This window comes from Salmo salar, chromosome 02 (assembly GCF_965601325.2).
Source record: "Salmo salar chromosome 02, fSalSal1, whole genome shotgun sequence".
Classification (NCBI taxonomy): domain Eukaryota; kingdom Metazoa; phylum Chordata; class Actinopteri; order Salmoniformes; family Salmonidae; genus Salmo; species Salmo salar.
The window spans coordinates 93,180,041-93,202,316 of NC_138292.1; the positions used below are offsets into that span (position 1 = coordinate 93,180,041).

The 22,276-nt window shown below is 39.0% G+C and overlaps 2 protein-coding genes across 2 annotated transcripts; both read right to left on the bottom strand.

Moving 5' to 3' along the window:
* Positions 1-1,319: 1,319 nt before the first annotated feature.
* Positions 1,320-7,135, bottom strand: LOC145863072 (uncharacterized). Its single transcript, XM_082968313.1, has 2 exons — positions 6,604-7,135; positions 1,320-2,264 (listed from the first exon to the last, which is right to left on the bottom strand). Exons 1-2 carry the CDS (start codon positions 6,890-6,892, stop codon positions 1,501-1,503), a joined length of 1,053 nt encoding a protein of 350 aa, XP_082824439.1. The 5' UTR covers positions 6,893-7,135; the 3' UTR covers positions 1,320-1,500.
* A 6,019-nt stretch (positions 7,136-13,154) lies between these two features.
* LOC145863075 (uncharacterized) lies at positions 13,155-20,667 on the bottom strand. The gene is made up of 2 exons (XM_082968314.1): positions 20,127-20,667; positions 13,155-16,189 (listed from the first exon to the last, which is right to left on the bottom strand). The coding sequence occupies exons 1-2, from the start codon at positions 20,455-20,457 to the stop codon at positions 15,474-15,476; spliced, it is 1,047 nt and encodes a 348-aa protein (XP_082824440.1). The 5' UTR covers positions 20,458-20,667; the 3' UTR covers positions 13,155-15,473.
* Between the last annotated feature and the right edge of the window lie 1,609 nt (positions 20,668-22,276).

Genomic DNA, 22,276 nt, shown 5'->3' on the forward strand with positions numbered 1-22,276 from the left:
GATGGGAGATCCCCAACGTCAAAACACAGTTTTAACGTGTCCTAATCAATAACCAATATGCAGAAACAGTTTGGGATATATTGAAAACCTAAACATAACATGTGCTATATACACAAACATCTGCCACAATAATCATATTACTTGTATTTTTTTAAACAAGTAGCTTATAAACTGCACAAGCAGCAGAAACGCTGTTGTTTTGACAAGTAGCAATAAATCACTGATATCCATTAGGGAGGAAATCAGGTTGTACGTGATGTTGAAACTAACAACTAAACAAAAACACATGAAAATGGGAGATATATTTCACCTCACTGGTTAGAGGACTACCTGCAGAAGACAGTCAGCTACATTTTGGAGTGATGCATTTAAATGTAGGGGTCGCTAAACAAAGGAACACAACACTTATTCATCAATATCATGCTAAAATCATTTGTGTGACAGGAGGGAGATGAAGTTGCACGTCCTATTAAAACGAACAGCTCAAAAAGCACACGGAATCTGGGAATAATGTGTACATCACTGGTTAGAGGACAATTTGTAGAAAGCAGCTAGCTACATTTTGAAGTGTTGCATTTTGATTCAAGTGTGTCACCAACGTGGTAAGTGTAACACAGCTATTTTTTTGTTAGTCACTTTTTGTTAAATCACATAAATAGTAACTCTTACATTTCTGAGCCTGGATTGTCCCCCTGAAACTAAAATCAATAGAACAGGGGGCAAATATTGAGGGTTCTACATTGTGACATCATTAAAATACTCCTACTACAATGTTAAAACATTCTACATTGTGACATTATTTCATTGATATCATGAAACAACTCCTTCATGTATTTTCTGATGTTTAATCAGAAATCTTTTATCAGAGTATCTCTTCCCACATTGATCACAGCTAGGAGATTTCTCTCCTGTGTGTGTTCTCTGATGTGATACTAGGCTGGTTAGCCAAGAAAATCTTGTCCCACATTGACTACAGCTATATCGTTTCTCTCCTGTGTGTGTTCTCTGGTGTATAGTGAGATAGCTAGACGTAGAAAAACTCTTCCCACATTGAGTACAGCTATATGGTTTCTCTCCTGTGTGTGTTCTCTGGTGTATAGTGAGATAGCTAGATGTAGAAAAACTCTTCCCACATTGAGTACAGCTATATGGTTTCTCTCCTGTATGAGTTCTCTGGTGTTTAGTGAGATAGCTAGATGTAGAAAAAATTATATGGTTTCTCTCCTGTGTGTGTTCTCTGGTGTATAGTGAGATAGCTAGATGTAGAAAAACTCTTCCCACATTGAGTACAGCTATATGGTTTCTCTCCTGTATGAGTTCTCTGGTGTTTAGTGAGATAGCTAGATGTAGAAAAAATATTCCCACATTGGTTACAGCTATAAGGTTTCTCTCCTGTGTGTGTTCTCTGGTGTATAGTGAGATAGCTAGATGTAGAAAAACTATTCCCACATTGGTTACAGGTATAAGGTTTCTCTCCTGTGTGTGTTCTCTGGTGTAATATCAGGCCTCTGACCGAGTAAAACTCTTCCAACATTGATTACAGCTATAAAGTTTCTCTCCTGTGTGTGTTTTCTGGTGCTTCTTCATATTCTGTGAAGTTGAGAATATTTTTCCACAATCTGAACAGTGGAAAGATTTCTCTCCTGTGTGTGTTTTCTGGTGTAGAGTCAGAGAGCCAGATGCAGCAAAACTCTTCCCACATTGATCACAGCTATATTGTTTCTCTCCTGTGTGTGTTCTCTGGTGTAATATCAGGCTGTCTGGCCGAGTAAAACTCTTCCCACATTGATTACAGCTATAAGGTTTCTCTCCTGTGTGTACTCGCTGGTGTCTACTCAGATGGCAAGATGAAATATAAGTCTTCCCACATTGATCACAGCTATAAGGTTTCTCTCCTGTGTGTGTTCTCTGGTGTGATAACAGGTTGCTTGACTGAGTAAAAGTCTTCCCACATTGAGTACAGCTGTACGGTTTCTCTCCAGTGTGAATTCTCAGGTGTACTTTTAGTGCTTTGAAACTTGAGTAACTCTTCCTACAATCAAAACAGTGGTGAGATTTCTCTCCTGTGTGTGTTCGCTGGTGTATTTTAAGTTCTGATGAAGATTTGCAATGTTTTCCACTGTCAGAGCAACAGATAGATTTCTTCCCTGTGGGTCTCTGCTGGTGTTTCTTGAGGTGATAGAATCTGGACAGACTCTTCTCTGACTCGTTAGCGTCATGATGTTGAGGCTCCCCAGAGGATCCATGATAGTCACGTCTCTCTCCTGTGTGAACAAGTCAGACAGATAGTTAAAGGCTCACAACAGCAGAAATCCACTGAAAAAGGTGATGCCAACAGCGTAGCCATGATACTCTACAACAATTGACGTCTGTAATGAATGTTAAAATTACTTGACAATTGTCTTAAGACAGTCAAGTGAGCAACAATAGTCATATTTAGTCTTGTTTTCACATTAGTAGTAACTACAAATAAGTAAAAGGTGTTGAACTCCTAAGCAGTGTGCCAGGCGACTTTTGTTCTCAAATATAGGCAACTTTCTGTGTTTGCTAAAATTGCGACAAGGGCGATGCACACAATTTGATTGCAGAAACACCTCCCTGCTAATGCAGAAACCGCTAGTTATGGATGTAGTATATCTGCCTGGAGCAAAAATGGTGAGCAAGTGGCCTAAGCTGTGCCATTAGAGATTCTGGGTTCGAGTCCAAGCTCTGTTGCAGCCGGCCGCGACCGGGAGGCCCATGGGGCGACGCACAATTGGCCCACCGTCGTCCGGGTTAGGGGAGGGTTTGGCCGGCAGGGATATCCTTGTCTCATCGCGCACTAGCGACTCATGTGGCGGGCCGGGCGCAGTGCACACTGACCAGGTCGCCAGGTGTACGGTGTTTCCTCCGACACATTGGTGCTGCTGGCTTCCGGGTTGGATGGACATTTTGTCAAGAAGCAGCGCGGCTAGGTTGGGTTGTGTTTCAGAGGACGCATGGCTCTCAACCTTCGCCTCTCCAGAGTCCGTATGGGAGTTGCAGCGATGAGACAAGACTGTAAGTACCAATTGGGGAGAAAAAAAGGGTTAAAAAAAATATATATTAAAAAAATGGTGAGCAAAGATTAGTTTTCACAATGTATTCTGAATATTACAGCACTAGATCAGGAGTGCTACTCAAGGAAACTCACATTAAGCTCTGTGTCTATTCACTAATTCACCACCGTGGGGGAAACTCAGGGGAGTTCTCATAGGCTGACAGCAAATAAAGCCTCCATTTCCAGGTTGATTATGATTATTATTATCATCATTTGACACTACTTTGGATTATAATTGTAAGGCTCGTTTGAATGTCCTGATTTAATATAATGTTTGTGTTATTGTCGAAAATGTACTACTTTATATTTAAAAACGACTTCAACCAGTAAAATGATCATTGGCTAGTTTTCCCATCAGCCTGACATCAGCCTGACAATGAGATTTTGTCCACTAAGTGTATGCCAAAATGGTCTATAATCTCACCTAACTATAACATAGACCTACTGTAGGACCCATAACTTCACCTAACAACAACATAGACCTAGGACTATAAATCATTTAATATTTCAGGTGAAACAAGGAGACTAAAATGTCTTTGTCATGACATTTCATAACCTGATCACCAGATCATTTTGTGAATAATCCCACTAGGCTACTCTGTAATGTGTTGTCATTCTAAATGTCCTGAATGAAGGAAAATATCTCTGTGTGTTGTACAATAGCCTATCCATCAAGGAACAGTTCTCTACACATTATGAGCTAAGTATCTCTGTCTCCAAACGGACTAACGAGACCCTACTGTAAATCAAGTAGACAATAACACATTATAAATATCGATTTGTTTGGGATGATGGATCCAACGTGGAGCATTTGACTGGCATGCAGAAAATGATTTCCTTGATCAGCTGATGATAGTTGAACATGTGACTGTAACTAAACAGCTACAGTATTAAGTATTATGTGTAATTATTTAAGAACCGCATTAATGACAGTATCCATTTGGGAGTTGTCAATAAAGTTAAGGTGACTCTCGGTTAGAACCATTGGATTTAGTAAACTGAAATGATTTAGGATTTCTGTGCCCATGAAAACTGTTTTCCCAGCGTAACATAAGGAGACAATAAATGTTACGTAGTTAGAGAGCATTTCAGAGATCTGAATACAAAAAAAAAACTGTCCGACAGCAAGATCCAGTATTTAAGTTAAAGTTTATCATATGACAAGCTTAACGTTATGACTATAACTACTGTTCCCTGAAGGAGGGGAACTAGGTACAACATAAAATTAAATCCACACGTTATGACTATAACTACTGTTCCCTGAAGGAGGGAAACTAGGTACAACATACTATTAAATCCACACCTCGCTGGAAGCCCCGCATTCCACAGGTGAAGTGCGTGAGACTCGGATATATTTCTTAAATGATTTAATCCTTAAATGTAATACCTCACTTCACCGACCCAGGAAGTGGCGGAGCCAAACAGGTGTTGTAACTCGTTCATAACTGGCACGCAGATCGGTAGAAATGGTAAGATAAATTGGCACTTCAAACGGAAAGGGAAAAAGTTTGCCTATTTTACCGGAAACTTCAGGAGCATAACGTCAGAATTAACGAAGGCCAGCAGCAGGTGGGGAATTGGTTATTTTCTTCTGGTTATATTGACCTCTGGCTTCCTCAAGTCATTTGTGTGTGTTAATTATTTAATCAAACGCTTGAAGCATCAGTTCAATTTAAGTTCTGCACATACAGTTGATTTTATTAAACACATGGGGTGTGTCTATATGAACAAATACACGTCATAAAATTTCAACCAATCAATTGGTAGAAAAAACACAATAGGTTGTATCTCTCTAGGTCATGCCAGTAGGTTACAGTAGGTTGTAACTCTCTAGGTCAAGCCAGTAGGTTACAGTAGGTTGTAACTCTCTAGGTCATGCCAGTAGGTTACAGTAGGTTGAACCTCTCTAGGTCATGCCAGTAGGTTACAGTAGGTTGAACCTCTCTAGGTCATGCCAGTAGGTTACAGTAGGTTGTATCTCTCTAGGTCATGCCAGTAGGTTACAGTAGGTTGTACATCTCTAGGTCATGCCAGTAGGTTACAGTAGGTTGTAACTCTCTAGGTCATGCCAGTAGGTTACAGTAGGTTGTACCTCTCTAGGTCATGCCGTAGGCTACAGTAGGTTGTAACTCTCTAGGTCATGCCAGTAGGTTACAGTAGGTTGTATCTCTCTAGGTCATGCCAGTAGGCTACAGTAGGTTGTACCTCTCTAGGTCATGCCAGTAGGCTACAGTAGGTTGTAACTCTCTAGGTCATGCCAGTAGGTTACAGTAGGTTGTATCTCTCTAGGTCATGTCAGTAGACTACAGTAGGTTGTACCTCTCTAGGTCATGCCAGTAGGCTACAGTAGGTTGTAACTCTCTAGGTCATGCCAGTAGGTTACAGTAGGTTGTACCTCTCTAGGTCATGCCAGTAGGTTAGAGTAGGTTGTACCTCTCTAGGTCATGCCAGTAGGTTACAGTTGGTTGTATCTCTCTAGGTCATGCCAGTAGGTTACAGTAGGTTGTATCTCTGTAGGTCATGCCAGTAGGTTACAGTAGGTTGTATCTCTCTAGGTCATGCCAGTAGGTTACAGTAGGTTGTATATCTCTAGGTCATGCCAGTAGGTTACAGTAGGTTGTAACTCTCTAGGTCATGCCAGTAGGTTACAGTAGGTTGTAACTCTCCAGGTCATGCCAGTAGGCTACAGTAGGTTGTAACTCTCTAGGTCATGCCAGTAGGTTACAGTAGGTTGTATCTCTCTAGGTCATGCCAGTAGGTTTCAGTAGGTTGTAACTCTCTAGGTCATGCCAGTAGGTTACAGTTGGCTGTATCCAAGTGGAAACAATTATCAACCCAATGTGGAAAGTGTTGAATTTGGTCAACAACAAAATGAATGGCTTATTTGCTACGTGAGGTTTACTTGATCTAACAGAAGTTTCGTAATGATTAAGTTGTTACGTGGACATGTGTCATACCGACAACTTTGATAAAAACACTATTGGAGTTGTCTCCAGATCGCTATGCATATTCATGCTAGTAGCTTAGCATCTCTCTCCATTGAATACAGGCGGTTGACGACAACAACCCTCATAGAATATAAACAATAGATTACAATAATAAGATGTATCCACCAATCCAAAGACAGGATAGGTGGGAGATAGACAACCCACAGTGCAGCTTTGTGGACAACGACTCCCCTTGTCAGGACGGAGAGACATCTTGTCAGTATATCCATAATCTTTGGTGTAGCCAACCCAACTCTCACATGGCTCTATTGGGGGGAACGGTGTGTAGTAAAACATCACTACATTAAAATCACTACATGCCGTGGCCCCCCAGTCTGCGGTCAGCAGATAGACCCTCCTCAAATATATATGTCAAGTCACTTTTTGGAAACGGAACGGAGAAAACAAGGCTTAGCTTGTTCTCTACGTCCTGATTCTAGACATATCAGTCATCATCCCAGGGCCCTCCGTTGAAGAGGTATTGACGAGCCAACTCCGAATATCCAAAGTTAAAAACTAATTGAAGGCGGTACTTACTGGTGTTACTCAGATCTCCTGTCTCCTCCTCTTCATCTTTCAATGTGACAGTAATCTCTCCTTCCTTCTTCACTCCAAAAATAGCATCATCCTCTTCTTCCTCTTGTTTAACTGAAACGTCTTTCTCTTCATCTTTCACTGTAACAACCTCACCCTCTACTTCTTGTTTTACTGTAACATCCTCCTCTTCCTTCTCCTCTTTCACGACAATGTTCAGCCCCAGAGCTTCTTTCTCCGTCCAGCAGACCTCCTCTTCTTTAACAGGAGGGGAGTAGTTTAGGGAGCTCATGTTCGGGGATGTTAGCTAGCTAGCTATCATTAGCGACTAGGCTAATGCTAACTTAACCAGCCAGCTACTATAGCTGACTAATAAAAAAGAATGCAATATTAAATTAAATAGGTTAACAAGTAGATACGACAGAAGTGTGTCTAAAACACAGTAGGTAATATAGACCGAAAGCGTATAAATAGCTTGAATCTTTCGGCTATGTTGGCTAGCAAGCTACCGAGGTGGTTGACGAGCTGTTTATGAAGAACCGTCCACTAGATTATACGTCACGCTGCAGCATCGCCTGAAAGACGCACATCGCCGTCTGCTGACTGGAGGGAAACGCAGTTGAGGATCACATTTTATTTTCAGACAAAGATTATTTTACATGGATTTAATTAAATAATACTATTATATTGAGACATACAAAGACAGGGATGTGTTGGTTGATTAGTGAGAATAAAACATGTTTACCACAGCACATTTAAGGCAGTTTCATTTAGTCAAACAACATATAAATAAGTAGCCAGCTACTGTAGGTCTATACTGCTCCTACATGGTGTAAGAATACATCATGTAGATGTATATAATGAACAGACTAGGTCTATACTGCTCCTACATGGTGTAACAATACATCATGTAGATGTATATAATGAACAGACTAGGTCTATACTGCTCCTACGTGGTGTAACAATACAGCATGTAGATGTATATAATGAACAGACTAGGTCTATACTGCTCCTACATGGTGTAACAATACATCATGTAGATGTATACTACCATTCAAAAGTTTGGGGTCACTTAGAAATGTCCTTGTTTTTTAAAGAAAGCACATTTTTCATCCATTAAAATAATAATAAAATTGATCAGAAATACAGTGTAGACATTGTTAATGTTGTAAAAAATATTACTTTTTTTTTTTAAAACAAATTCACCTTTATCTAACCAGGTGGCCAGTTGAGAACAAGTTCTCATTTACATCTGCGACCTGGCCAAGATAAAGCAAAGCAGTGCGACACAAACAACAACTTGTTCTTTAACAAAGCTTTTGTAAACAGTGATGTTGCATAACAATCAGGCAGTAGAACAACAATAATCATCACCCTCTTGACCAATCTTTCCTCCCCTTAACATTGGGTTGATTCAGACCCTGCCAGTGTACCAGGTGGACATTGGGTTGATTCAGACCCTGTCAGTGTACCAGGTGGACATTGGGTTTGATTCAGACCCTGTCAGAGTACCAGGTGGACATTGGGTTGATTCAGACCCTGTCAGTGTACCAGGTGGACATTGGGTTTGATTCAGACCCTGTCAGAGTACCAGATGGACATTGGGTTGATTCAGACCCTGTCAGAGTACCAGGTGGACATTGGGTTGATTCAGACCCTGTCAGTGTACCAGGTGGACATTGGGTTTGATTCAGACCCTGTCATTGTACCAGGTGGACATTGGGTTTGATTCAGACCCTGCCAGTGTACCAGGTGGACATTGGGTTTGATTCAGACCCTGTCAGTGTACCAGGTGGACATTGGGTTGATTCAGACCCTGTCAGTGTACCAGGTGGACATTGGGTTTGATTCAGACCCTGCCAGTGTACCAGGTGGACATTGGGTTTGATTCAAACCCTGTCAGTGTACCAGGTGGACATTGGGTTTGATTCAGACCCTGCCAGCATGGCCAGAAATGTATTCCAAGGTCAGTAACTTATAACCACAGAACCACCCCAGACCTTTCATGCATGACTAAAAACACCTAAGTATTAGATTTACTGCCATGGTCTAGTATGTCACTGCATCAGACACCATTCACAATGCTGGCTGAGGTACGAGTAAAACATGACATATTATTTCCTAACCATTCACAATGCTGGCTGAGGTACGAGTAAAACATGACATATTATTTCCTAACCATTCACAATGCTGGCTGAGGTACGAGTAAAACATGACATATTATTTCCTAACCATTCACAATGCTGGCTGAGGTACGAGTAAAACATGACATATTATTTCCTAACCATTCACAATGCTGGCTGAGGTACGAGTAAAACATGACATATTATTTCCTAACCATTCACAATGCTGGCTGAGGTACGAGTAAAACATGACATATTATTTCCTAACCATTCACAATGCTGGCTGAGGTACGAGTAAAACATGACATATTATTTCCTAACCATTCACAATGCTGGCTGAGGTACGAGTAAAACATGACATATTATTTCCTAACCATTCACAATGCTGGCTGAGGTACGAGTAAAACATGACATATTATTTCCTAACCATTCACAATGCTGGCTGAGGTACAAGTAAAACATGACATATTATTTCCTAATTGTAAAAAAAATCCCCACTGTTTAACCAGAACAACATGAGTTGTGTCCTTCAAACTGTTAGTCCATAATCATATTCAGCTACTTAGATGTCATGTATTGTCATGTTCTCTATAATGAAACATCACCACTGTAGATGTCATGTATTGTCATGTTCTCTATAATGAAACATCACCACTGTAGATGTCATGTATTGTTATGTTATGTTCTCTATAATGAAACATCACCACTGTAGATGTCATATATTGTCATGTTATGTTCTCTATAATGAAACATCACCACTGTAGATGTCATGTATTGTCATGTTCTCTATAATGAAACATCACCACTGTAGATGTCATGTATTGTCATGTTATGTTCTCTATAATGAAACATCACCACTGTAGATGTCATGTATTGTCATGTTCTCTATAATGAAACATCACCACTGTAGATGTCATGTATTGTCATGTTATGTTCTCTATAATGAAACATCACCACTGTAGATGTCATATATTGTCATGTTATGTTCTCTATAATGAAACATCACCACTGTAGATGTCATGTATTGTTATGTCATGTTCTCTATAATGAAACATCACCACTGTAGATGTCATGTATTGTCATGTTATGTTCTCTATAATGAAACATCACCACTGTAGATGTCATATATTGTCATGTTATGTTCTCTATAATGAAACATCACCACTGTAGATGTCATGTATTGTCATGTTATGTTCTCTATAATGAAACATCACCACTGTAGATGTCATGTATTGTTATGTTCTCTATAATGAAACATCACCACTGTAGATGTCATGTATTGTCATGTTATGTTCTCTATAATGAAACATCACCACTGTAGATGTCATGTATTGTCATGTTCTCTATAATGAAACATCACCACTGTAGATGTCATGTATTGTCATGTTATGTTCTCTATAATGAAACATCACCACTGTGGATGTCATGTATTGTCATGTTTTGTTCTCTATAATGAAACATCACCAAGTGAAATAAAGTTGATCAGATATTCTTAATAGACATTAAATAAAAAATGGTTGTTCAGAAATCATTAATTATCATGTCGCTCTGATGAAATGAACTAAATATTTCACAATCATTACCACTGCTGATATTCACAGAGAATAATTACAAGGATCATATTTCACAATCATTCCCACTGCTGATATTCACAGAGAATAGTTACAAGGATCATATTTCACAATCATTACCACTGCTGATATTCACAGAGAATAGTTACAAGGATCATATTTCACAATCATTACCACTGCTGATATTCACAGAGAATAATTACAAGGATCATATTTCACAATCATTCCCACTGCTGATATTCACAGAGAATAATTACAAGGATCATATTTCACAATCATTCCCACTGCTGATATTCACAGAGAATAATTACAAGGATCATATTTCACAATCATTCCCACTGCTGATATTCAAGGAGAATAATTACAAGGATCATATTTCACAATCATTCCCACTGCTGATATTCACAGAGAATAGTTACAAGGATCATATTTCTCAGCTGCATTGACCTGCAGACATCAGACGCCACCTCTCCCTTATGCACATGTGACTGAAATGGAACCAATCACAAAAATCCCTGACACAGCTTTGATGGCCCAATAAAAACGAAACTGCACGTTTCTGCCAGCCAATGGGATAATTCCAGTGCAGTACATGTGTAGAGGGGTAATTCCAATTCAGGAAGTTCCTACCTTTAACTTTTTGTCTGAACATTATAATATACATTTTACTCAACTGCGTTACCCACTCCAGTCAGCAGATGGCGGTGTGGGAATTTAAGGTAATGATGTTAGTGTGACGTATAATGTAGTGGACGGAACGCTTCTTTCAACAGCAGCAACAGTTATTCAGCCACCTCGGTAGCTTGCTAGACAAAATAGCCGAACCAATAAAGCTCTTTAGACGCGTTCGTGTATCTTAGCCACTTTGTTTTAAACCCACTTCTGTTTTCTAGTTAGTTATCCGTTTTAATTTCATATTTACGGTGTTGTTGTTATTATTCAGCTAGCGGGCTGGTTAAGTTAGCATTAGCCTAGCTAACATCTCCGACCATGCGGTCACTGAGCTACTCTCCTCCTGTTAAAGAGGAGGTCTGCTGGACGGAGAAAGAAACTCTCGTCAAAGAGGAGGGGGAAGAGAAAGATGTTACAATGCAAAAACAAGTGGAGGGTGAGGCTGTTACAGTGAAAGAAGAAGAGAAAGATGTTACAGTAAAAGAAGAGGAGGAAGATGCAGTTTATGGAGTGGAAGAGGAGGGGGAGATGACTGTCACATCGAAGAAGAGGAGGAAACTGGATATCTGGGCCCGGTTTCCCAAAGGCATGTTAAGGCATCCAATGGTTCTAACGATGAACGGGCCCTGATAAACACTAGTAAGTACTGTCTTAAAAACAGAGGCACAAACTCTGCAGTTGTTGAACTGATGTGTGGTGTTAAAGGGGAAATATCCAATAGCTACATCCATATTGTGACTTTTAAATAATTTATTTATAGCCATTGATTCTTGAAGAATATAACACATGCCTCATGAGTTTAGTTCAACTGTTGTACCCCATCAGAACCCCAAATAAGATTTTTTTTACTCCAATGTTTAGAAATAATGTAAATCAACACTGTATAGCCTCAACATGGTTAAAACTATAATGTTGATATCATGGATGGTCAGTCCTTGCATCCATAGGTCTGTCTATGAATTAGAGAATAGTTACATTTCTCCAGCCCCATCCATCATCTTATTACCAAAACAGTGGGGGAATTACAGCTTTGTTATTGTTTGAACTGCAGATTGGTTGATTGTTGTGTGGCTTTTTTAAAGGGACAACCTGGTATTTAAACAGCAACTAAATGGCTGCCCAGAGGCTTGGTTTGGTAAACAGCTGAGGGATGGGGGAAGGAGAAGTGTAACCACTCCCATAGGGACCTCGTCAAGAAGTTCAGAAATCTTGGCGTAACAGTTATAAGGTGTTGGCTTGACAGTCAGTGGACCCAGGTTTGAGTCCAGCTCAGGGCTACCACCTGAATTCACTACACTATGAATACAAAGACTGGCCATCCATGATGTCATAATGACAGTTTAACCAGGTTTCTAGGCTATATAGTATATTCTAGAATTCATCCATGATGTCATAATGATAGTTTAACCAGGTTTCTAGGCTATATAGTATATTCTAGAATTCATCCATGATGTCATAATGATAGTTTACCAGGTTTCTAGGATATATAGTATATTCTAGAATTCATCCATGATGTCATAATGATAGTTAACCAGGTTTCTAGGATATATAGTATATTCTAGAATTCATCCATGATGTCATAATGATAGTTTACCAGGTTTCTAGGATATATAGTATATTCTATAATTCATCCATGATGTCATAATGATAGTTTAACCAGGTTTCTAGGATATATTGTATATTCACCCCTTTTGGCTGTATGAAAGTTAATTTCCCCTCAGACACACACATTTGTTCTTTGATATTATGAAGGTCATTTGTGTCAAATGTACCTTTCCCCACTCATTCACCCCATCTCTTTACATTGCTGATGCATATTTGGTGGCCTGGCTGCATCCAGACGATGTCAAAGGCCCATCCTGGTAGATCTGAATCTAATGCAGTTTGGAGTGATCAGATGACAGAAGTCACATTTAGGTGCCAGGTGTAACTGAGGCCATAGATGCTCCATATCCATTACTTTGAGTGGTTTATATAATATGACTAAATGTGTTTCTGTGTTACAGGGGCAGTCAAGAAATGGAACAGCAAGGCCACAGAACATGACATAAGCAGAGCTGTGGGAGACCACCTCAAGCCCCTGGTAGAGCCGGGGGTGGTGTTTACCACTCCACCACGCCTTCAGCAGGCTGGAAACGTGATACTGTTTTTCATACTAAGAGGGACCAAGAGTCTGTTGATTGGCCAGTCATTGGGTTGATTTGTTGAAATCAAATCAAGCTTTATTTATACAGCACATTTCAGACATGGATGCAACACAATGGCTTCACAGGAAAAAATAAAAAAATTAAAATAAACAGAAATATTTAGTAAACAACAAACAGAAGATTAACAACTGAAATACTAATGAAATGCCATTGATTAAAATATTAATTGGATGCAATATCCAACCCAAAATATAACTTGTTTTTTAGGAGGGGCTCTGAAAGACATTATGGGGGTGTCCACTGGAAGTTGACTAGTAACAACAACTGGGACCTAAAAGACACCCACCATGAGACCCCACTAAATCTGCCCAAGAAGAGACAAACAAAAGAAAAACCCACACCAAACTTAAAGACAGGAAGCAAACCAAAAAGGTGGAGCAACTAAAGGTGTTGACTCTCCACATGTATCAAGACAACTGGAGCACTGGGCCAGACACTCTTAAATAGAACCTGGACCAGCTCAGGTGAAACACCTTCCCACTAACGAGATGGACAAGCCAGCACAGGTGTAACACATACTGACTAACGAGGTGACACCAATCAGTGCGTCCTACGTGCTAACGAGCTAGACGTGCTAACGAGCTAGACGTGCTAACGGGCTAGACGTGCTAAAGTCCAACCTCAAAACATTAATGGAAAAACCAAAGCCTGTAACACCTTCCCCCTTAAGACAACAAATATATCCTATATTTTTGTTGGACAAGTTTGCTCACCACCAACAGAAAACAACTTCCATTTCATATTAAAATCAACTAAAATGCTTCACCTCCTGTCAACAATTAAAAACAAGAAAAACACACTTATTTCTAAATAATAATATACAATTGAAATATTTTTTTCTCCTTTTTCTCTTCTTTCTATAGAATCCTAAAACTCACTAGCTTCTAGAACTCTCGTCTTCCTAAAACTCACTAGCTTCTAGAACTCTGGTCCACTTGGAACGAGCCCAAACAAAACTCATCTCCAATACGGAAAAAGTCAAAATAAATTGTGACTAAATGTACACCCCTTGGTTAATATGTATTGGCAATAATTAACTTAATGGTGAGGCATGGAATAATAAAACATGTATATTTTGTCAGGCTGAATGTTTGAAATATGAGGTGATTTGAGACATGCTTCTTCAGTAGTGGAATAAAGACAATTAACGCTTGAATGTTGTCAAGAAATACTGGAGTGATGTAGGATTGTTAATAAAATTGATTACAGACCAAATTATTATACTGCGTCCATGTGTATTTATTTCTTTATTTTAACCTTCATTTAACAGTAACCGAAAGGTTGCTGGATTGAATCGCGAGCTGACAAGGTAAATCTGTCGTTCTGCACCTGAACATGGCAGTTAACCCTCTGTTCCCCGGTAGGCAATAATTGTCAATAAGTCAGTTATGAACAAATTCTGATTTACAATGACGGCCCAACGCTCTAACCACTAGGCTACCTGCAACTAAGTTGAAATTAAGTTGTTTTCAAGTCACTGAAAAAACGGGGCATAGTCTTATTTTCAACATCTTTTCAATGACATGTTGCTAGGTGGGATATCCCCAATGTCAAAACACAGTTTTAACGTGTCCAAATCAATAAGCAGAAAGTTTGGGATAAATTGAAAACCTAAACATAACATGTGCTATAGACACTAACATCTGCCACAATAATCATATTACTTGTATAAAAAAAAAAAAAAGCTCCTTATAAAACTGCACAAGCAGCAATAAATCACTGATATCGATTAGGGAAATCAGGTTGTACGTGCTGTTGAAACTAAAAAAACACATGGAAATGGGAGATATATTTCACCTCACTGGTTAGAGGACAACCAGCAGAAGAAAGTCAGCTACATTTTGGAGTGATGCATTTAAATGTAGGGGTCGCTAAACAAACAAACTTATTTGTCATCACTCATCGATATCATGTTGAAATCAATTGTGCCGAGAGGAGGGACATGAGGTTGCACGTCCTGTTAAAACGAACAGCTCAAAAACCACATGGAATCTGGGAATAATGTGTACATCACTGGTTAGAGGACAATTTGTAGAAAACAGCTGGCTACATTTTGAAGTGTTGCATTTTGATTCAAGTGCGTCACCAACGTGGTAAGTGTAACACAGCTCTTTTTGTGTTAGTCACTTTTAGTTAAATCACATAAATAGTAACTCTTCCATTTCAGAGCCTGGATTTTCCCCCTGAAACTAAAATCGATAGAACAGGGGGCAAATATTGAGGGTTCTACATTGTGACATCATTAAAATACTCCTACTACAATGTTAAAACATTCTACATTGTACATTATTTCATTGATATCATGAAACAACTCCATGTATTTTCTGATGTTTAATCAGAGATCTTTTATCAGAGTATCTCTTCCCACATTGATTACAGCTATGAGGTTTCTCTCCTGTGTGTGTTCTTTGGTGTCTGGTCCACATGCTAAAGTAAGTAAAACTCTTCCCACATTGAGCACAGCCAAAAGGTTTCTCTCTTGTGTGTGTTCTCTGGTGTGCTGTCAGGCCACCAGGTGAAGCAAAACTCTTCCCACATTCATCACAGCTACACGGTTTCTTTCCTGTGTGTGTTCTCTGGTGTGCTATCAGGGCGATTAAAATAGGAAAACTCCTCCCACATTGATCACAACTGTAAGTTCTCTCTCTTGTGTGTGTTCTCTGGTGTGATATCAGGCTGGTTGACAGAGGAAAACTCTTCCCACAGTCAGAGCAGAAGTAAGGTTTCTCTTTTGTGTGATTTCTCAGGTGAATTTTGAGTTCTGATGAAGATTTAAATAATGTCCCACAATCAGAGCAGCAGTGAGAATGATCACTTGTGTGAATTCTCCGGTGTAGTTTAATGCCTGTTGAGGTGCATCTTTTCCCACAGTCAATGCAGCGGTGAGATCTTTTCCCTGTGGTTCTCCGCTGGCGTTTCTTGAGGTGTTCTGATGTGGAGAGACTCTTCTCTGCCCTGTCAGCATCATGAGGTTGTTGAGGCTCCCCAGAGGATCCACGATAGTACCGTCTCTCTCCTGTGTGAACAACAAAGTCAGACAGATGGTTAAAGGCCCACAACAGCAGAAATCCACTGTAAAAGGTGATGCCAACAGCGTAGCCATGATGTTGTACAACAATTGACGTCTGTAATGAATGTAATGATTACTTGACATTTGTCTTAAAATGAGCAAGAATAGTCATATTTTGTCTTGTTTTCACATTAGTAGTAACATCGATGATTGTAGGCTAGAAATAAATTATTACAGTTGTTGAAAACTCTAAGCAGTGTGCCAGATAACTTTCGGTCTCCAATATAGGCCCCTTTCTATGTTTGCTAAAATTGTGGCATGAGGGCAATTTGATTGCAGAAACTCCTCCCTGCTAATGAAGAAACCGATAGTTATGGATGTACTATATCTGGTAATGAGGAAACCACTAGTTATGGTTGTAGTATATCTGGTAATGAGGAAACCACTAGTTATGGATGTAGTATATCTGGTAATGAGGAAACCACTAGTTATGGATGTAGTATATCTGATAATGAGGAAACCACTAGTTATGGATGTAGTATATCTGGTAATGAGGAAACCACTAGTTATGGATGTAGTATATCTGGTAATGAGGAAACCACTAGTTATGGATGTAGTATATCTGGTAATGAGGAAACCACTAGTTATGGATGTAGTATATCTGGTAATGAGGAAACCACTAGTTATGGATGTAGTATATCTGGTAATGAGGAAACCACTAGTTATGGATGTAGTATATCTGGTAATGAGGAACCCACTAGTTATGGATGTAGTATATCTGGTAATGAGGAAACCACTAGTTATGGATGTAGTATATCTGGTAATGAGGAAACCACTAGTTATGGATGTAGTATATCTGGTAATGAGGAAACCACTAGTTATGGATGTAGTATATCTGGTAATGAGGAAACCACTAGTTATGGATGTAGTATATCTGGTAATGAGGAAACCACTAGTTATGGATGTACTATATCTGGTAATGAGGAAACCACTAGTTATGGATGTAGTATATCTGGTAATGAGGAAACCACTAGTTATGGATGTAGTATATCTGGTAATGAGGAAACCACTAGTTATGGATGTAGTATATCTGGTAATGAGGAAACCACTAGTTATGGATGTAGTATATCTGGTAATGAGGAAACCACTAGTTATGGATGTAGTATATCTGGTAATGAGGAAACCACTAGTTATGGATGTAGTATATCTGGTAATGAGGAAACCGATATTTATGGATGTACTATATCTGGTAATGAGGAAACCACTAGTTATGGATGTAGTATATCTGCCTGGAGCAAAAATGGTGAGCAAAGATTTTAGTTTTTCACAATGTATTCTGAATGTGAATGGGGGAAACTCAGGGGAGTAACCTCCATTACCAGGTTGCTTATGAGTTCATTTCACACTACTTTAGATTATAATTGTAAGGCTCATTTGAATCTCCTGCTTAATATGTTTGCGTTATTGTCGCAAATCAACCGCTTTGTACTTAAAAAAAAAAACACTTCAACCAGAAAAAATGCTCTTTGGCTTTTCCATCAAGGTGACAATGAGGGTTTGTACACTGTTTGTTTGCAAAATTGGCCCATAACTTCACCTAACAACAAATATAGGAAAATAGCTCTGTGTTGTACAATAGCCTATCCATCAAGGAACAGTTCTCTACACATTATGACCAAAGTAGGAATGTTGGATCATTTATGAACATTTGAACATCTTGGCCATGTTCTGTTATAATCTCCACCCGGCACAGCCAGAAGAGGACTGGCCACCCCTCATAGCCTGGTTCCTCTCTAGGTTTCTTTCTAGGGAGTTTTTCCTAGCCACCGTGCTTCTACACCTGCATTGCTTGCTGTTTGGGGTTTTAGGCTGGGTTTCTGTACAGCACTTTGAGATGTCAGCTGATGTAAGAAGGGCTTTATAAATACATTTGATTTGATTTGAAATTTGATTTGATTTAACAACAACATAGACCTACTGTAGGACCCATAACTTCAACTAACAACAACATAGACCTACTGTACAACCCATAACTTCACCTAACAACAACATAGACCTACTGTAGGACCCATAACTTCAACTAACAACAACATAGACCTACTGTACAACCCATAACTTCACCTAACAACAACATAGACCTACTGTAGGACCCATAACTTCAACTAACAACAACATAGACCTACTGTAAGACCCATAACTTCACCTAACAACATAGACCTACTGTAGGACCCATAACTTCACCTAACAACAACATAGACCCACTGTAGTACCCATAACATCACCAAACAACAACATAGACCTACTATAGGACCCATAACATCACCAAACAACAACATAGACCTACTGTACAACCCATAACTTCACCTAACAACAACATAGACCTACTGTAGGACCCATAACTTCACCTAACAACAACATAGACCTACTGTAGGACCCATAACTACACCAAACAACAACATAGACAATACTGTAGGACCCATAACTTCACCTAACAACACAGACCTATTCTAGGACCCATAACTTCACCAAACAACAACATAGACCTACTGTACAACCCATAACTTCACCTAACAACAACATAGACCTACTGTAGGACCCATAACTTCACCTAAGACTATATATAATTTAATATTTCAGGTGAAACAAGGAAACTAAAATGTCTTTGTCATGACATTTCATAACCTGATCACCAGATAATTTTGTGAATAATCCCACTAGGCTACTCTTTAATGTGTTGTCATTCTAAATGTCCTGAAGAAAGGAAAATAGCTCTGTGTGTTGTACAATAGCCTATCCATCAAGGAACAGTTCTCTACACATTATGAGCTAAGTATCTCTGTATCCAAACAGACTAACGAGACCCTACTGTAAATCAAGCAGACAATAACACATTATTAACATCAATTTGTTAGGGATGTTGGATCCAACATGGAGCACAGCATAACTGTCTTAACCAGAGTAATGAATGAAGAAGCACTTTGGTTGTTGTTGCATGTCGTGATGTTTGTCATGTGACTGTCATTCAGAAAATGATTTCCTGGATCAGCTGATGATAGTTGAACATGTGACTGTAACTAAACAGCTACAGTATTATGTATTATGTGTAATTATTGAAGAACCACATTAATGACAGTAACCATTTGGGTGTTGTCAATAAAGTTAAGGTCACTCTTGGTTAGAACCATTGGATTAGCAAACTCTGAAATGATTTAGGATTTCTGTGCCCATGAAAACTGTTTTTCCAGCTTAACATAAGGAGACACTAAATGTTACGTAGGTAGAGTGCATTGCAAAGATCTGAATACAAAAAACTGTCCTAACAGGACAATAACCTAAACCACAAGGCCAAATCTACACTGGAGGAGCTTACCAAGATGACATTGAATGTTCCTGAGTGGCCTAGTTACAGTTTGGACTTAAATCGTCTTTAAAATCTATAGCAAGACTTGAAAATGACTTTCTAGCAATGATCAACAACCAACTTGACAGAACATGAAGGATTTTAAAAATAATAATGAATATTCACATGAATATCAGTCTCCTATTGGATGACATCACAACTTCCCATCAAGCCAACTCCTTGGAGACCTTACTATGACATCACTCACTCCTTCTAGTTTGCAGTTGTTAAAAAAGAAATATTTTGCTCAAAACATTTATTTGTTTCCCATTAGTGTGTTTATACTTTACTGCATTTATATCACTTTTCAACAGGAAAAGTGAACAATTCATACAGTACAAAACATATTTGAGTGTAGAATGCCCTTTTAAAAATCACACATTAGTTCAACATCTGCAGAGTTTGTGTCCCTGTTTTATTAGATAGTACTCACTGTATTTACTGGTGTTAATCAGATCAATGTCCCTGTTTTATAAGATAGTACTCACTGTATTTACTGGTGTTAATCAGATCAATGTCCCTGTTTTATAAGATAGTACTCACTGTATTTACAAATGTTAATCAGATCCCCAGTCTTCTCTTCTTCGTCCTCCTCTAATGTGACAGTAATCTCCCCCTCTTCATCCTTCATTCCAAAAACGTCTTCATCTTCTTTCACTTCATCCTCCACTCCAAAAACTGCATCTTCCTCCTCGTCTTTCACTCTGAAAGCGTCTTTCTCTTCTTCTTTCACGGTAACAGCCTCACCTTCTACTTGTCTTTGTAATGTAACATCCTCCTCTTCCTCTTTCACGACAACGTTCAGCCACAGTCCCTCTTTCTCCGTCCAGCAGACCTCTTCTTTAGCAGGAGGAGAGTAGCTTAGTGAGCGCATGGTCGGGGATGTTAGCTAGCTAGGCTAATGCTAACTTAACCAGCCAGAGAGTTGACTTACAACGTAAATATGAAATTAAATGGGGTAGCTAGTTGTTTCCACATAAGTATGTTTGAATCATAGTGGCAATTAAACCACGAAATTGTCTAAAGAACTTGAATGTTCCGACTTTGTCGGCTAGCGAGCTACGGAGGTGGCTGCAGTTGTTGAAGAAGCGTTCCGTCCACTAGATTATACGTCACACTAGAAACATCGCCTGAAAGACACATATCGCCATCTGCTGTCTGGAGGGAGGAAACGCAGTTGAGGAGGGAAAACTTTTTCCTTCTTCATTGAATTATAATATTATAAAGCAGTTTAGGGAAACGTTTTTTTCCTCTCTATTAAATATGAATATTATATCAACACGTACAAAGAGCAACAAGTGTTGTTTGATTAGTTCAGATTTTTTATGAGAATTTAAAACAAACTCTACATCTACTCCACATCTGTATTTCTGATTCAGTCAAATAACTAGATATCAAAATAAGCATCTAGTTATTGATACCCTTGATAAAGATGAGCAAAAATTACTGTATGAAATAAATGAATAAACTTTACCCACTACCAGGATATTTTAGCCCAAAACCTGGTTACCTCTCTGCTAGGAGACTGAAACTTGGCCATAAGTGGATCTTCCAGCAAGACACATCAACATCCACAAAGAAATGGTTAATTGGGCACAAAAATCAACATTTTCAATGGCCATCTCAGTCTTCGGACTTGAACTCCATTGAAAACCTATGGTTTGAATTGAACAGGGCAGTCCATAAGACAGACTAAATAAATCAAAGACCTGGAGAGATTCTGTATGGAGGAATGGTCTAAGATCCCACCCAATGTGTTCTCTAATCTCATTAAACATTTCAGTGTCGTTATCCTCCCAAGGGGAGGGTGCTGGAGTATTGAAAACATGGGTAGCAATAATTCAGACCCCTACATTTTGAGAATTACATGTTAAACTAAATCTCTTTCTCTGAGCAATTGTATTAGTATAAAATAATATAATTTCCCTTATTTTGGTGTAACAATACATAATGTAGTATATAATGAACAGACTAGGTCTATACTGCTCCTACATGGTGTAACAATACATCATGTAGATGTACAGTGGGGGAAAAAAGTATTTGATCCCCTGCTGATTTTGTACATTTGCCCACTTACAAAGAAATGATCAGTCTATAATTTAATAGTAGGTTTATTTGAACAGTGAGAGACAGAATAACAACAAAAAATCCAGAAAAATGCATGTCAAAAATGTTATAAAATTATTTGCATTTTAGTGAGGGAAATAAGTATTTGACCCCCTCTCAATCAGAAAGATTTCTGGCTCCCAGGTGTCTTTTATACAGGTAACGAGCTGAGATTAGGAGCACACTCTTAAAGGGACCTCTTGAGGATACCCTAGGATAGGGGGCGCCACAGCGCATTTTGAAAAAAAATCGTTCCCATTTTCAACGGCCTACTAATCAAACTCAGAAGCTAGGGCATGCATATACTTATTATATATGGATAGAAAACACCCTAAAGTTTCTAAAACTGTTTGAATGGTGTCTGTGAGTATAACAGAACTCAAATGGCAGTCAAAACCCCGAGACCGATTGAAACAGGAAGTGGAATTCAGAATTGTGGACTCGACTTCTCATCTTTCCCTATAAATCACACCGTTAACCATGGTTCAGTGAGCACTTCCTATTGCTTCCACTAGATGTCGCCAGTCTTTTCACAGTGGTTTGAGCCTTATATAGTCGAAACTCAGTGAATGAGAGTCATTGGAAAT

Bases quoted from the DNA above. Each gene is read 5' to 3' on its own strand.
- LOC145863072 (XM_082968313.1), bottom strand. From the start codon at position 6,892: ATGAGCTCCCTAAACTACTCCCCTCCTGTTAAAGAAGAGGAGGTCTGC. The intron at 2,265-6,603 runs GTAAGTACCGCC...TTGTTCACACAG, and splicing joins AGGAGATCTGAGTAACACCA to GAGAGAGACGTGACTATCAT.
- LOC145863075 (XM_082968314.1), bottom strand. From the start codon at position 20,457: ATGCGCTCACTAAGCTACTCTCCTCCTGCTAAAGAAGAGGTCTGCTGG. The intron at 16,190-20,126 runs GTGAGTACTATC...TTGTTCACACAG, and splicing joins GATTAACATTTGTAAATACA to GAGAGAGACGGTACTATCGT.